Source organism: Suricata suricatta, chromosome 1 (genome assembly GCF_006229205.1).
Source record: "Suricata suricatta isolate VVHF042 chromosome 1, meerkat_22Aug2017_6uvM2_HiC, whole genome shotgun sequence".
NCBI lineage: Eukaryota > Metazoa > Chordata > Mammalia > Carnivora > Herpestidae > Suricata > Suricata suricatta.
In genome coordinates, this window is record NC_043700.1 from 44461679 (window position 1) to 44477037 (window position 15359).

The following is a 15359-nucleotide window of genomic DNA, read 5'->3' on the forward strand; positions in this document are numbered from 1 at the left end:
TGCTAAGAGGTGTGCTTCTAAGTGTGGCCGCAGCAGATGTGGTCTTGGGGCAGGACCTAGGAAACCGGGAGTGAAGACTTGTGACCTTTAGCTTCACGTTAATGACTTAGCTTTGGTTTACGCATCCGTGGGTTTCTTGTAGGTTATTCCTACCAGTTGGTATTAAGTTTTTGAAACATGTTTTGAAATTTTTAGATGAACACAGCTACAATCTATGAATGCACTCAATATGTGTGATGCGAAATCTGCATCTTAGATCACATAGATCTGAAGGGCAAGGCCTAATTTATTTTCTTCAGCACCAAGGAAGAGATTAAGTATGCAACTAGTGGAATTTTGATGTTAAGGGACACATTTTGAACTTTTTCATAGTTCCAAGGATAGACCCATTTATCATAAAGCTCAGTTTAGTAAACTGGGTTTAAGTGATTGGATTTTATCGTTGTCATAAATTTTTTCTCAATTTAGAAACTTCTAGCTCTAAAACCAGCTAGAAACGGAGGGAAAACAGTTTCATTTTCAACATTAAAAGAAACACCTAAAAATTATTAAAATGCTACAATAATGACTTAGTAATCTTGATGAGTGACGGATGCAAGCCTCTTTTCCCAATTTAAAATCTCAGCAGGAAGTGTCCTTGGTGAACTCCTGCTGACATATTTAAAGGTTGTGAAAGGCTTTCAGAGAATTAATCCTTGGATTAAGGTGCTTTATACAGAAAATAATGTAACCGCGTACCTTTGTGGAGGTGTGCCTTTTTAATTTTAAAGATAATACCTTCTTGGAAATTTAATAAAATTCTAGGGCTTTTCATTAAACCTGATTTGAAGTTGACATGGGGGCAGATTTATAGTATAAACCACCAGTTCATAAAATGAGCAACTGGAGAGAAAATACCCCATGTCTTGATTTATGATAGTACCCTTCATAAGAAAGTGAATTTACAGTATTTCCTACTAAAATTTCTTTGAAACCATAATTGAGAAAACTGCATATTATAACAAAATACCTAAAGCTCTAAATAATTACAGGAGCACTGAATTTTATCAGTATGCATAATCTAATTTAGATTTTCTAGTCCCCTGCCCCCTACTGTATTTTTACCTGTGTACAGACAGGTCCCATCACTAGGCTGAATAGAAGTTATACTATTTTGAAACTCCTTCAAAATTCTCTCTCCTAGGTGTCAGGTCAGAATGTTTTGGGGACAATGCACTCAACTAACCTAATAAGTCTAACTTGAAATGTTCATCAGCTAGAGAGTAACACAAATGAATCATTGGAAGGTAGTCTTTTCAGAGTAAATGAAATTTGTGTCAGCATGGCGAATTTTAAAAAAAGGGTCATAAAAAAAACCTGCTTGAAGGAGTAAATGTGCTTTACTGGCACTTTCAAAGAGACTAATCCACTGTAAGCCTTGCTGGATTTCCTTTTCCACCCAGACCCTTGGGGCTGGTCATCAGCTAACGCTGAAGAAACGTAAGCGAAATATGGTGAAGTTGATTTTCGAAAGCACGACTAGAAACTCCTTTTCAACATTTCACGTCGTTTATTAATGCAGTATACATTAGATCCAAAATCTGCAGTTTCTAAGCATACCATGTTTTGATCTTTCAGATCTTCTGCAGTTTTAGGTTATGTCTACAGAGGTACCCTTAAGTGGATGAGCAACGCATTCTATAATTATTGAAAATATAGTACAGAGTGAAATGATTTAAATATAATTTAGGCACATATTGATTATGAAAATAGATATCTCTCAATACAATACTTCTCTGTCTTGGTAAAAATAATAAAGCAAAGAAAATAATTCATTTCTGAAGTTGCTTTCCCTCACCTGTAAAGGTCCGATCTCTCACTATGCATATGTACCCTTCACCGTCAAGGAAAGCTTTGCATATGTGTATATAGAAGAATAAGCTACGTAAATGTTGAACACATGTCAGTCTCCCAAAGGAGACAAAGTCGTTTTGAATGATTCATTGCTTCAAACTGATGAGTCTGTAGATTCAGAACCTATTTGGACACAGCTTACATCCCTGCTCTGGGGACAGACATGAGGACACGGGGTACTGGTAAGGAAGTACAGGCCCTCTCTCTGCTACTGCAGACATAAGGACTCAAGAAAACAGGCTAGAATTTAAACAAAACCAGAAAACGGAAGTAGAAGAACCACAGGTGCTGATTGGTATTACATCCTGGACCAGTCCAATGCCTTTATTTTTATTTAAGTTTTTCGTTGGCTCTCATCAAACTGTCAGTTTCAAATCCCTTCACTTCCCCTTGTGAGGTTTTAATTGCAATCATGTTGTTTTCTAAAAGATGAGAGCGGGCTGGGATTTAATACCTATTTTTCTAAGCTGGCCCTGTTTCAACTACTTGGCATTTGACTGAATTACTATTGATAACGCAACTTGGTTTTTTGGTTCTGACATGTACTTCCCATGCTTGTTTTGACTGTACAGCAGAAAACAAGGCTCGTAGTGTAAATTGATAAAATTGCCTGGTCTGGCATTGAGTGGAACTTGCTTAGAATGAAATTCTAATGATGCTCATTTAAAAGTTGTAGCAATAGGTAAATTCTTTGTCCATCTGGAGAGTTCCACCTTAACTTGAGCTGACAATGAGGTCTTTCCTTTCACTCAGTCTCAATCAGTAAGAACTGAGGATTTACTTTAGCTACTGTTTTGTTATAAAAAATAAACATTATAAGAACCTGCAAAGAGAGCCTTGGGGAATCTGATCTCACCATACTCACATGGAGTGACAGGTACGCAGAGGAGGGGAGGCGTCACTAAAGCTATTAATAAACCTGAACCTTTTCAAAATGTTCGAAAAGTTTAACAATTTAAATATCCATACTGTATCTAGAGATTCAATAAATACAATTGCATAAGTTGTGCTTTTCATAAATTAAAATCCTTGAATACATTTCAAACCAAGATGGTATTTCCACATCATGCCTATTTAAAAGCAAATATAACAGATCCGATTCCTGGTCAGAAAGCCAGACAAACCCCCGGAACTCCGCTCAAAAGGCAGCAAGCTACTCTAGCGTCCCTACGTCTACTAAATGAGTGCTTCTCTGTTAAAATCAAAATGTGGAAAAAAGTAACGTTTTTTCCTTTATGCACCTTGAGAACAAGCATACTCCTCTAAATGTTTTCTTTATTCCCTTACAGTGTTACTGTGGGTGGAGAACAAAGCGGTGGACAACACCGCTGTCCTGGGCAGCTCGCCGCCCGCTCTCATCTGACACTCTGCGACATGTGCAGCGGCGTCAGCATCTCCTCGAAGATCGCCCCCTTCACGTTGGAGCCTCGCAGGTTGGCTTCCTGAAGATCGCACCCAGACAGATCACAATTCTGCAAGACACAAGCAATCTCCGTGAAACTAAGCTTCCTGGGGCACATGAGGAAAATGTTCCTTTGTCAGGAAACCCTGTTATTTCTGGAAAACTTCCGTTTTAGAAAACAGTCAGATTTTCTTCTCTGTGTTTGTTGTCTCGAGGGGAAGGCTCAGGCTGACAGTCACAAATACTGACAAACACAGGCTAAAGGGGAAGCATGTCTCTTCTGTTCCTATATTTTAGAATTGGTCATTTAAAACCAAGAATGGACTCCACTGTAATAAATACTATCTATGCAAATTTACTACAATCCGAGAACAACAAAAGGCAGGGCAGGTAGGCACTATTAAAAATTTTCTTCAGTGTTTTTATTTTTGAGAGAGAGGGATACAGCGCGAGCAGGGGAGGGTCAGAGAGAGAGAGACACAGAATCAGAAGCAGGCTCCAGGCTCTGAGCTAGCTGTCAGCACAGAGCCTGATGCGAGGCTTGAACCCACGAACGTGAGATCATGACCTGAGCCGAAGCTGGATGCTTAACCGACTGAGCCACCCAGGCGCCCCAGGTAAGCACTATTTAAAAAAAACAAAACCTGAGGGGGCACCTGGGTGGATCAGTCAGCTAAGCAACTGACTTCAGCTCGGGTCTTTGGTTTGAACCCTGTGTCGGGCTCTGTGCTGACAGCTTAGAGCCCAGAACCTGCTTTAGATTCTCTGTCTCCCTCTCTCTCTGCCCCTCCCTTGCTCCTGCTCTGTCTCTCAAAAATAGATGTTAAAAAAAAACAAAACAAAAAAAAAACCCCTGAGAGAAAAAGATTTTCTTACTAATGATACTACAATAGATTTTTCCGTTCCCCAATTCGAACACTTTATACCAGGAACTGCCTTTTTTATTTTTTTTTTTAGCCCCAAAGTCTGTGCACAATTCAATGAGTTTTAACAAATGTACACATCAGTGTAACTACCACCACAATTGGAAGCTGCATTTAAATTTCTCTTGAGATCACAGAGTGGCAGATGAGGCAGATTGTGGCCAAGTCCCTGGGGATGGTGGGTGACTGAGCATAATAACCTTTTAGGACATAATGTCACCAGCTGCCCTTCACCAGTCAACCTGACTAGTCTGCATTCAGTTGCCTTCAGGTAGACTTCTGGCTGGTGTTTACCTACACTGACCACACGGTAACTAAAATCGAGAAGAAAAAAATCATCTTTGGTGACAGTACCAAATAATAAAAAGTTAAGGAACTGTGCTTGTAATAGGTTTATATTTTTGGCCTTGGGCAGGTTCTTTTTGCCTTTAAGTTTAATGCGGCCTGCCACTCTGCTGTGAAGATCAAGAGAACAAAGCAAAAACATTAAAAGGAAAAATCAATGACAAGCCAGATTTTGACCCACTGTTCTCTCCAAGCTGATCTATGCTAGATTTCCCTGGACGAGGCTGTACTGCTCAATATGATGGCAACAGCCACATGTGACCACTTGTATTTAAATGAATTAAATAAAATTTAAAAATCCAGTTCTCAGTTGCAATGGCTCATGAGCCACTGGCAAGTGCTCAACAGCCACGGCGCCTGGTGGCTACTGTACCGAACAGATTTAGCACGTGTCCGGCATTGCAAAAAGTGCTATCGGACTGCACCAAGGGACCTAGCAACAGCACTGGAGCCTGCCAGCTACATTTGTGAATTAAGACAAAATATATAATTCTGATGCACAGACAAAATTAAAATTTCAAATTGTGATTCAAAAAGAACACGATTCCAATTTAGAATGGGCTCTCTCGTAACCTGATTTCAAACCCAGATATGTTTTACATTTCTCCAGCAATTAAAAAAATAATCAGGCCCCATTAAATTCTGTCTGGACTTAAACCCTAAGAAAAATACAATACATTAGATTAACAAAGCAGCCATCAGGCTTATCTACTTGAAGGAGACCCAAGGAACAGAGGAGTAATGAAATCAATTTAGACCGAATGTCAGATGAATCTTTCAATCCGAAAACTGGGAGCTCCGGCCCGCGTGACCGAGCCCTGCTCCGGGAGGCAGGGCTGCAGACACAGCGGTGGTCAGGAGACCAGCGCTCTGGCTGCGCGGCCGCGCTACCTGGCGCTTTTTACCAGCCGACAACTTCAATCTCAGTAACTGCAGATCACCAGTCTTTGGAAACTGGTGACTCACCTCTAAATCCGTTCCTGCCAGAGTTGCGCCTCGGAGGTTACAGTTCTTCAACTTTGCATTCTTTAAGGTAGCAACTCTCAGGTTAATTCCTGTCATTTGACTTCCTTCCATATCCACACCTTTCAGATTAGCACCTACAGTGGATATATTTGGGCAGCATAAATATATTTATAGTCCTCTCCCTTCAAAAAAACCACAGGATGCTTAATGGAGGTGAATGATGACAGGCTCCTTTAACTTTTGGAAAAGGACTCCGTGAACTGTAAACCTCAGTCTCTCAATGGACTTATACATATAAAGCATTCATTGTTAACAATCTGTTTGCTCGTACTATGAATTAAGAATGTTTTAGTCTATATTTCTGAGGGAGGAATTTAATTCGGTCTTAAATAATTAGCACTTTTATTACATGGTTATGATATTACATATCATAAACATATTACATGTTTATGATAAGGAAGGTAAGTACCCTGTATTCTAAACATACAAATAGATGAAGTGATCAGTTCACTGACACAACAGAACAACAAGAAATTCATAAACAAAATGTTAATCGAAAAATGACAAAAACTGCCTGGCTCTGTGCAAAGTGAAGTTCATTTTAGTTACTGTAAGCAGTAAATTACTATAAGTAATTTCAAAGTTTGAAATGTCTTATTCAATAGTAAAGGCTGGGTTTCCCCTAACTTCTTGCCTAAGCATGACTGAGACCAAGACAGGACTTACCCCTTTGCTAATTCTCCATGTGTGAGGACAGAAGAAATCTATCCCCCTGTCGTGACCGTGATTTTCTCGTAACAATTATTTTACTGGGCTTTTTACTTCATAGTATGTTGTCACCCTAGAAAACGTAATTATAGATAGAATCTCACCTTCTAAGTTGGCTTTAAGACCAGAAGGATCTTCAAAATTACACAGTTTCAGGGATGCCCCTTCTGCATTAGAACAGAGCATCTTGACTCCCTGTAGATTTGCACACTGGCAAGAAAAAGAGAAAAGTCCGTGTTTAATTTTGTTTGGAAAGGAAAAGAATGTCTCAAACGATTAAAGAAAAAATAGAGAAGAGGAGGAAGCTCGATTCCATACACTCACAATCAATTATTTTCTGTTTATAATGAAGACTTTTTTAAATAATACAATGAAGACTTTTCTAACTAGAATCAACAAGAGCTGAGAACCACTTTAAAGAAACAGTTCTTAAAAGAACTGTTTTCAAAGAAACAAACATGTAATTAACAATAGTATGTCCATTTTACACAAATAATAGTTTAGATGAAAAATTGTGGGGTTAGGGGAGCCTGGGTGGCTCGGTTCAATGAGTGACCGACTTCAGCTCAGGTATGACCTTGTGGTCCAGTCCATGGGTTCGAACGCCACGTTGGGCTCTGTGCTGACAGCTCAGAGCCTGAAGCCTGCTTCACATTCTGTCTCCCTCTCTCTCTGTCCCTCCCCCATTTGTGCTCTTTTTCTCTCTCAAAAATAAACATTAAAAAAATTTAATAAAAAAAAGTTGGGGAGTTAGAACTATAACATCCCTATTTCTACGTTTATAAACAGTCCTGGGTGTGACAACATGAGAGCTGAAACGTCTGGGTAAGGAGTGCATAAACTTGTCGGGCACAGGGATTTCTCTTCTTTGTTTTTGTAGGAATCAACCAAATTCTTGATGTTCAATCATGCTATTACTACCTTCATTTCAAAGGTCAGAATACTGAGGCCAGCAGTTACAGGTGCCATCTAGCTACAAAACACTACAAGTTGTCTGTCAGATCTTTACACACCAACCACTTCTACACAGCACTGTCAACCCTGAACACCCAAATCACAGTGCAAAATACAAAGAGTAAAAAATATAGGTTAGCATTTTAAATTCTGTTAATTTATCTCTGAGGGTTCAACGCATCAGGTCTGAACTCTAACAACTACCAGATAAGGCAGAAAGCCGTAAAGTTGACATTAAAGTTAGAACTTCACAAACTGTGACCAAAGTAGATGATGAATGTAAAAGTGTCTTAAAAATTGTAAGGCACTATGTAAATGATAATTGCAGTTGTCATTATAACTACAATAGTGAGGAATCTAAAATCCTAAGGCTGATCAAGTTATGTTATTGCCACACCTAACAAGAAAAATCCTGTGTCATGAGTGCAATTTCATTCACCCTACAGTCAACTGTATTGAAAGGGAGAGAAGCTGCAGATCATTTCAGATCACAGAAAGCTGACAAATGCACACACACTCCCATGTCCGCCTCTGCAGAGGAAGTGCAGGTGGTACTGTACACAGGCCAAGAGGTAAGATAATGAGGATGCAGGACCAAAATAACTAAAAGACGACTGTGTTTTACATACAGGTTGTCCCGAGGCAACAATCCAGGGAGAGCAGGAAGGCAGGTGTGACTGCAGCCCCAGCAAACGGGCTGTGGGCAGGTGTCTGGTCTGACCCAACTATAAGCCCAAGGTGGCCTCAGACTGGCCCTTTACAGAACAGGGACCAAACCCTGCCCCCAACAGGCAAGTGTGGCCACTGCAGCTGACTGGAGGCTGCAGCACTCAGCCGTAACAGAAGGGCACACGCAACACACACGGCAGACACCTGTGCCTGAACTGCCTGGTTCTGGGGCCCAAGGGACAGTGAACTACAGGACCTCTTCTTTACAAGGCCAGTACTTTTAAGAGCAGGAGACAGAGCTGACTTTCCTAATACACAGAAACAGACAGAGTTAGACAAAATGAGGAAATAGAGGAATATATCTATCCCAAATGAAGGAAGCAAAAGAACTAAATGAAATGGAGATAAGCTATATGCCTGATAGAAAATTCAAAGTAATGGTCATAAAGATACCTACTGGATTTGAGAAGAGTGGAGGAGCCTTAACAGATGGAAAATACAAAAAAGAACCAATCAGAGATGAAGAACTTAACTGAAATTAAAAATACGCCAGCGGGAATAAATAGTAGACTAGAGGAAGCAGAAGAATGGGTCAGTGAACTGGAGGACAGAGTACTGGGAAGTAACCAAGATAAACAGCAGAAAGAAAAAAGAAAAAATGAGACTAGGTTAAGGGAACTCATAGTGACATCAAGTGTAGTAACGTATGCATTACAGGAATCTCAGAAAGAGAAGAGAAAGAAAGGGGGCAGAAATAATAGCTGAAAACATACTGAACCTGGGCAAGGAAACAGAAATCCAGATCCAGGGGGCAAAGAGACCTCAACAGAATCAACTCAAGGAGGTTCACACCAAGAGACATAATAATTAAAATGGCAAAAAGCAGTGATAAAGGGAGAATTTAAAAGCAGCAAGAGAAAAGAAAACAGTTACATACAAGGGAAACCCCATAAGGCAATATGCTGATTTTTTAGCAGAAACTGCAGGAAAGAAGGTTATGTAGCACATATTCAAAATGCTAAAAGGAAAATACCTGAGATCACTTACACTCTACCCAGCAAGGCTACCATTCAGAATAGAAAGAGGGATAAAGAGTTTCAAGACAAAAGTTAAAGCAATTCACTGCCACTAAACCAGCCTTACAAGAAATGTTAAAGGCAATTCTTTGAGCAGAAAGAAAAGGACATAATCAGGAGTAAGGAAATTAGGAAAGGAAAAAATTCCACAGGTAAATAGAAATATAATAAAAGTAGTAAATGAATCACTTATAAAACCAGTATGGAGGTTACAGCACAAAAACAATAAAATCAATTATATCTATAAAAATAATTTATTTGTGAATGATTTTATTCACAAAATAAAAGGATGTAAAGTATGACACTATACATAAAATGTGTTGGGAAGGGAGTAAAACTTTAGTTCATTTAGAATGGATTCAAACTTAACTACCAAGGGGCACCTGGGTGCCTCAGTTGGTTAAGCATCTGACTTCAGCTTTGGTCATCACCTTGGATTCATAGGTTGGAGCCCCACATCGGGCTGTGTGCTGACAGCTCCGAATTTGGAGCCTGCTTCATATTCTGTGTCTTCCTCTCTCTCTCTGACTGTCCCCTGCTTGTGCTCTGTTATTCTCAAAAAATGAAACAAAACAGTAAAAAAGAAAGTTAAGCAACCGTCAACTTTATACAGATACCTATACACAGAAGATGTTATATAGGAACCTAATGGTAACCACAGATCAAAAACCTGTAATAGATATGCAAAAAACAAAGAGAAAGGAATTCAAATTCAATTTCTTCACTGAAGAAAGCCATCAAACTACAAGGAAAAATCAAAGAAGAAGAAAGGAACAGAGAACTACCCAAAAACTGTAAAACAATTAATAAAATGGCAAGAGGTACATACGTATCAATGATTACTCTGAATGTAAATACACTAAATACTCCCCTCAAAAGATACAGGCTGATTGATGGATAAAAAAGCAAGAACCATCTATATGCTGCCTACAAGATACAAGTACAGGACTTTACCACCCCACTCCGATCAGTGGCTACATCATCCAGACAGAAGCCAGTGGCTTTGAATGACAGATTGAACCAGATGGATCTAGCAGTTATTTCAGAACATTCCATCCCGAAACAGTAGAATACACATTTTTCTTTCAGGTGCAAAGGGAACATGCTCCAGAATAGATCACATATTAGGCAACAAACAAGTCTCAACAAATTAAAAACGACTGAAACATCATGCAACTTTTCTGACCACAATAGTATGAAACTAGAAAAAAGTGGAAATAACGCAATACATGGAGATTAAATAACATTTACAATCAGTGGGTCAACTAAGAAATCAAAGAGGAAATTAAAAAAATACATGAAGAAAAATGAAAATGAAAACTCAATGGTCCAAAATCTCTGGGATGCAGCAAAAGCTGTTCTATCTCAGAGTACGATTATAAGTCTACTTCAAGAAGCAAGAACATCTCAAACAACCTAACCTTATAAGATCTAAAGGAACTAGAAAAAGAAGAGTAAACAAAGTCCAAAGCCAGTAGAAGGAATAGTAAAGCTTAGTGCAAAAATAAATGAAATAGAGACTAACAGAACAGACCAATGAAACCAGGATCTGGTTCTTGAAAGGCTCAACAAAACTGATAAACCTAGACTAATTAAAAAAAACCAAAAAAGGGGGACTCAAACTCAGAACTGAGAGAGGAGAAATAACAGCTGATGCCACAGAAATACTAAAGATTTCTATGGCATTTATTACTATCAATTATATTATGTTGATTATATGACTGTAATAATCATTAATATTCACATTATGAAAAACTGTATGCCAACAAATGGGACAACCTAGAAGAACTCGATAAATTCCTAGAAAAATATAACCTCCCAAACAGAATCAAGAAAAAATAGAAAATTTGAGCAGACTAATTATAACAGTACTGAAACTGAAAACAGTAATTGAAAACCTCCCATCAAACAAAAAAGCCAGGACCATATGGCTTCATAGGTGAATTCTACCAAACATTTAAAGAGGAGTTAACACCTGTTCTTTTTAAACTATTCCACAAAATAAAAAAGGAAAGATTCCAAATTCTGTGGGGCCAACATTATTCTCATACCAAAACCAGACAAAGAGATGACAAACAAAACAAAATTTACAAGCCAGTATCTCTGATGAACACAGATGCAAAAATATTCAATAAAATATTAGCAAACTGAATCCAACAATACGTTAAAAAAATCATTCACCAAGATCCTGTGGAATTTATTCCCAGCATACAAGAATGTTTTAGTATTTGCAAATCAATCAACAGGCTACATTACATTGACCTGAGAAAAGATAACAACCCTATGACCATTTCAATAGATGCAGACAAAGCATTTAACAAATACAACATCCCTTCAGGATAAAAATCCTCAACAAAGTAGGTTTTAGAGGGAACATACCTGAACATAATAAAGGCCATCCTGAAAAACTCACAGCTAACTGCGTCCTTAAAGAGGAAGAACTGAGGACCTCTAAGATCAGGAACAAGACAAGGATGCCCACTCTACCCATTTTCCTTTAACACAGTACTGGGAGTCCTAGCCACAGAGATCAAACAAGAAAAATAAATAAAAGGCATTCAGATTGGTAAGGAAGAAGTAAACCTTTCATTATTTGTAGATGACATGATACTCTATATAGAAAACCCAAAAGAATCTACCAAAAAAATACTAAAGTTGATAACTGAATTCAGCGAAGTCTCAGAATATAAAAATCAATATACAGAAATCTGTTGCATTTCTATACACTAATAATGAAGTAGCAGAAATTAAAAAAACAATTCTATTTATAAATGCACAAAAAAGAATAAAATACCTAGGGATAAGGTACCTACTGAAAGAAATTGAACATGACACAAACAGAAGATATTCTGTGCTCACGGATTGGGAAAACCAATATTGGTAAAATGTCCACACTACCCAAAGCAGATGTAATGAAATATCTATCAAAATACTAATAGCATTTTGCACGGAACTAGAAAAAATAATCTTAAAACTTGTATAGAACCACAAATCCACTCTGAATAGCCACGGCTATCTTAAAAAAAACAAAACAAAACAAAAAAACCCTCAAGGTATCTTAATCCCAGATTCTAAAGTATACTACAGAGCTATAGTAGTCAAAATAGTATGGTACAGGCACAAAAACAGACACATAGGTCAATAGAACAGAGTCCAGAAATAAGCCCATGCTTTTATTGTCAATTAATCTATGACAAAGGAGGCAAGAATATACAATGGGAAAAAGTCTCATGAACAAATGGTGTGGGGAAGACAGGACAGCTTCATGCAAAAGAATGAAACCAGAGCACCTTCCTACACCATACACAAAAATAAACTCGAAATGGATTAAAGACCTAAATATGAGCCCTGAAGCCATAAAAATCCTAGAAGAGAAAACAGGCAGTGATTTTTTTGGGCATAGGAACATTTTCCTAGGTATGTATCCTTTGGCAAGGGAAACAAAGAGCAAAACTAAATTATTGGGACTATCTGCACAGAAAAGGGAAATCACTGACAAAACAAAAAGACAATCTACTGAATGGGAGAAAATATTTGCAAATAACATATCCAATAAGGTATTAACATACATATATAAAGAACTTATAAAATTCAACACCAAAACAACAAATAGTCCAATTTAAAAATGGGCAGAAGATATGAACAGACGTTTCTCCAAAGATGACATACAGATAGCCAATAGACACTGAAAAAATGGTGAGTATCACTCATCATCAGGGACACTCAAATCAAAACCACAATGAGATGGCACCTCACACCTGTCAGAATGGCTAAAACCAAAAATACAAGAAGTAACAAGTGATGGTGAGGATGTGGAGAAAAAGGAACCCTTGTGCAACATTGGTAGGAATGCTAGCTGGTGCAGCCACCATGAAAAGCAGTATAAAGGTTCCTCAAAAAATTAAAAATAGAATTACCATATGATTCAGTAATTCCACTACTGGGTGTTTACCCAACAAAAACAAAAAAATTATTTGAAAAGATATATGCGCCCTATATTTATAGCAGCATTACTTACAATAGCAAAGATATGAACGCAATCCAAGGGTCCACTGACAGATGAATGGATAAAGGGGTGTGTGTGTGTGTGTGTACAATGGAATATTACTCAGCCATAAAAAATGAAATCTTGTCATTTGCAATAACATGGATAAATCTAGAGGGCATTAATACTAAGTCAGAGAAAGACAAATATCCTATGATTTCATTCACATGTGAAATTTAAGAAATAAAAGACAAAAAGAGACAAAACAAATCTGACTCTTAAATATAGAGAACTGGTGGTTGCCAGAGGGGAGGTGGGTGGGGAAGGGGTGACACAGGTGACAGGGATTAAGAGTACACTTATGATGGTGAGCACTGAGTAATGTGTAGAATTGTTGAACTGCTATATGGTACATCTGAAACTAAGGTAACATTGTACGTTAATTATATTTTTATTGTTTTTCACATGTTTATTTACTGTTGAGAGGAAAAGAGACAGAGTGAGAGCAGGCTAGGGACAGAGAGAGGGGGAGACACAGAATCCGAAGCAGGCTCCAGGCTCTGAGCTGTCAGCACAGAGCCCGACGTGGGGCTCAAACCCACACACTTCAAGATCATGACCTGAGCCGAAGTCAGATGCTTACCTGACTGAGCCTGTTAATTATATTTTTTTTAAAAATAGGAAAGAAGTAGAAGTGGATAGGAGCATAGATTAGACCAGCTGGTCAGGATGAATGCTGATTGGTACGTGGGGGATTTTTAAAAAACTATTAAATGTTTGTGGTGTTGAATATAATAACAATACCAACAACAACAATAATGTCCTAGGGTAATTATAAGTACAGCTCTGTCCTCAAGGCTATATACATTATGGAATCTCACAAAACAAATTTGTAAGAAACTCAGTGAAGTTTTCTATCTTCAACCACAGAAAGCATTTCGTTCACCTTCCATCAGATGGTAAAAGCAGGTCACCAGCATGGAGGGTTCAGAACTCCGCTGCTCAGGAAACCAGCACTGCAGCTGCTAAGCGTTTTGCTATCTTACTGTATCAAGGGGCATAGGTTTGATGAAAGCAGTTCAGTTATTACCACTATTTTTAAAGTATGATAATGGTATTAAGATTCTATTTTTTAAATGGTCTTTAAGGGCTAAATATTTATGGGTGCATTAAGTTACTTCAAGATAAGAGCTGGAATAATAATCGATGAAGAGGTAAGGACAAAATGGTTTATGTGCTGATGGTACCTTCTGAAGCTGAGAAACGGATATAACAAGGAGGATTCATTATATTACTCTATTTTTGCATCTGCTCAACACTTTGCACATGAAAAAATCATGAAAAAAAAGACACAAAGAAAAGAAAACACATGTTGTAGAGTCCAGCTCCAACTGTGCTAACAAATTAGCCTTCTGGGGCTTAGGCAAGTCTCTAGGTTTCAGTTTCTCAGTCTAACACCAGGTCATACTGAATGGCCATCAAGGTCCTCGCCAGCTCACACCATTCAGAAGTCTTGCATATGCAACAGATATTAATAGGTGAATTATTACAGCAGCTTCTACACAGCCTGCTGACGTCACTGACGGCAGGAAGAACACGTGGAAGAAACACTCAGAGCGTGCTGACAGAGTAACGTGGCACACAAGTGTTCTGCTCCCAGAGACAGCAGCTGAGGTCACCCTGGTTGACAGCAGAATCCCATGGGGCCTATGGAAAGGTCTCACAGCTCTTGAAGGATAAATGGAGTAAGAAATTTAAAAAGTAGTGGAGGGGCGCCTGGATGGCTAAGTGGGTTAAGCGTCCGACTTCGGCTCAGGTTTGTGGGTTCAGGCCCCACGTTGGGCTCTGTGTTGACAGATCAGAGCCAGGAGCCTGCTTCAGATCTGTGTCTCCCTCTCTCTCTACCCCTCCCCTACTCACACTCTGTTTCTCTCAAAAATACACAAACATTAAAAAAAAAAACAAAAGAGTAGTGGAACCACTAGGGGCATCGACAGACTGCTCAGCACACAGCATGTTTTGTGAATATGATGGCCATTTGTTAGCATTCATTTCAAATGCCAAGGACAATGAGCAATTAGTTTTGACTTTATAGTCTATATACCCTGGGCAATGACTCTTCGGCATGAGCCACTTCTATCATTAGTAATTAAATTTATAATTCTACAGCACTTCAGTTTTTTTTTTTTTTCCATAATATTTTATTGTCAAATTGTTTTCCATACAACACCCAGTGCTCTTCCCCTCAAGTGCCCACCACCATCACCACCACCTGTCTTCCCCCCTCCCCCCTCCCCCCCCAACCCTCAGTTCATTCTCAGCTTTCAATAGTCTCTCAAGTTCTGCATCCCTCTCTCTCCCCAACTCTCTCTCCCTCC

General features: G+C 38.7%; 1 protein-coding gene across 3 annotated transcripts in view; it reads right to left on the reverse strand.

Annotated features, from left to right (window-relative positions):
• Positions 1 to 1529: 1529 nt before the first annotated feature.
• Positions 1530 to 15359, reverse strand: part of KCTD9 (potassium channel tetramerization domain containing 9) — a 40531-nt gene continuing 26701 nt past the window's right edge. For all 3 annotated transcript variants that reach the window (XM_029938001.1, XM_029937985.1, XM_029937994.1), the window contains 3 exons: positions 6402 to 6507; positions 5530 to 5663; positions 1530 to 3365 (listed from right to left, as the gene is read on the reverse strand). In XM_029938001.1, coding sequence (XP_029793861.1) covers positions 3249 to 3365; positions 5530 to 5663; positions 6402 to 6507 — 357 coding nt within the window. In that variant the 3' untranslated portion in view covers positions 1530 to 3248. The remainder of the gene's footprint in view (positions 3366 to 5529; positions 5664 to 6401; positions 6508 to 15359) is intronic.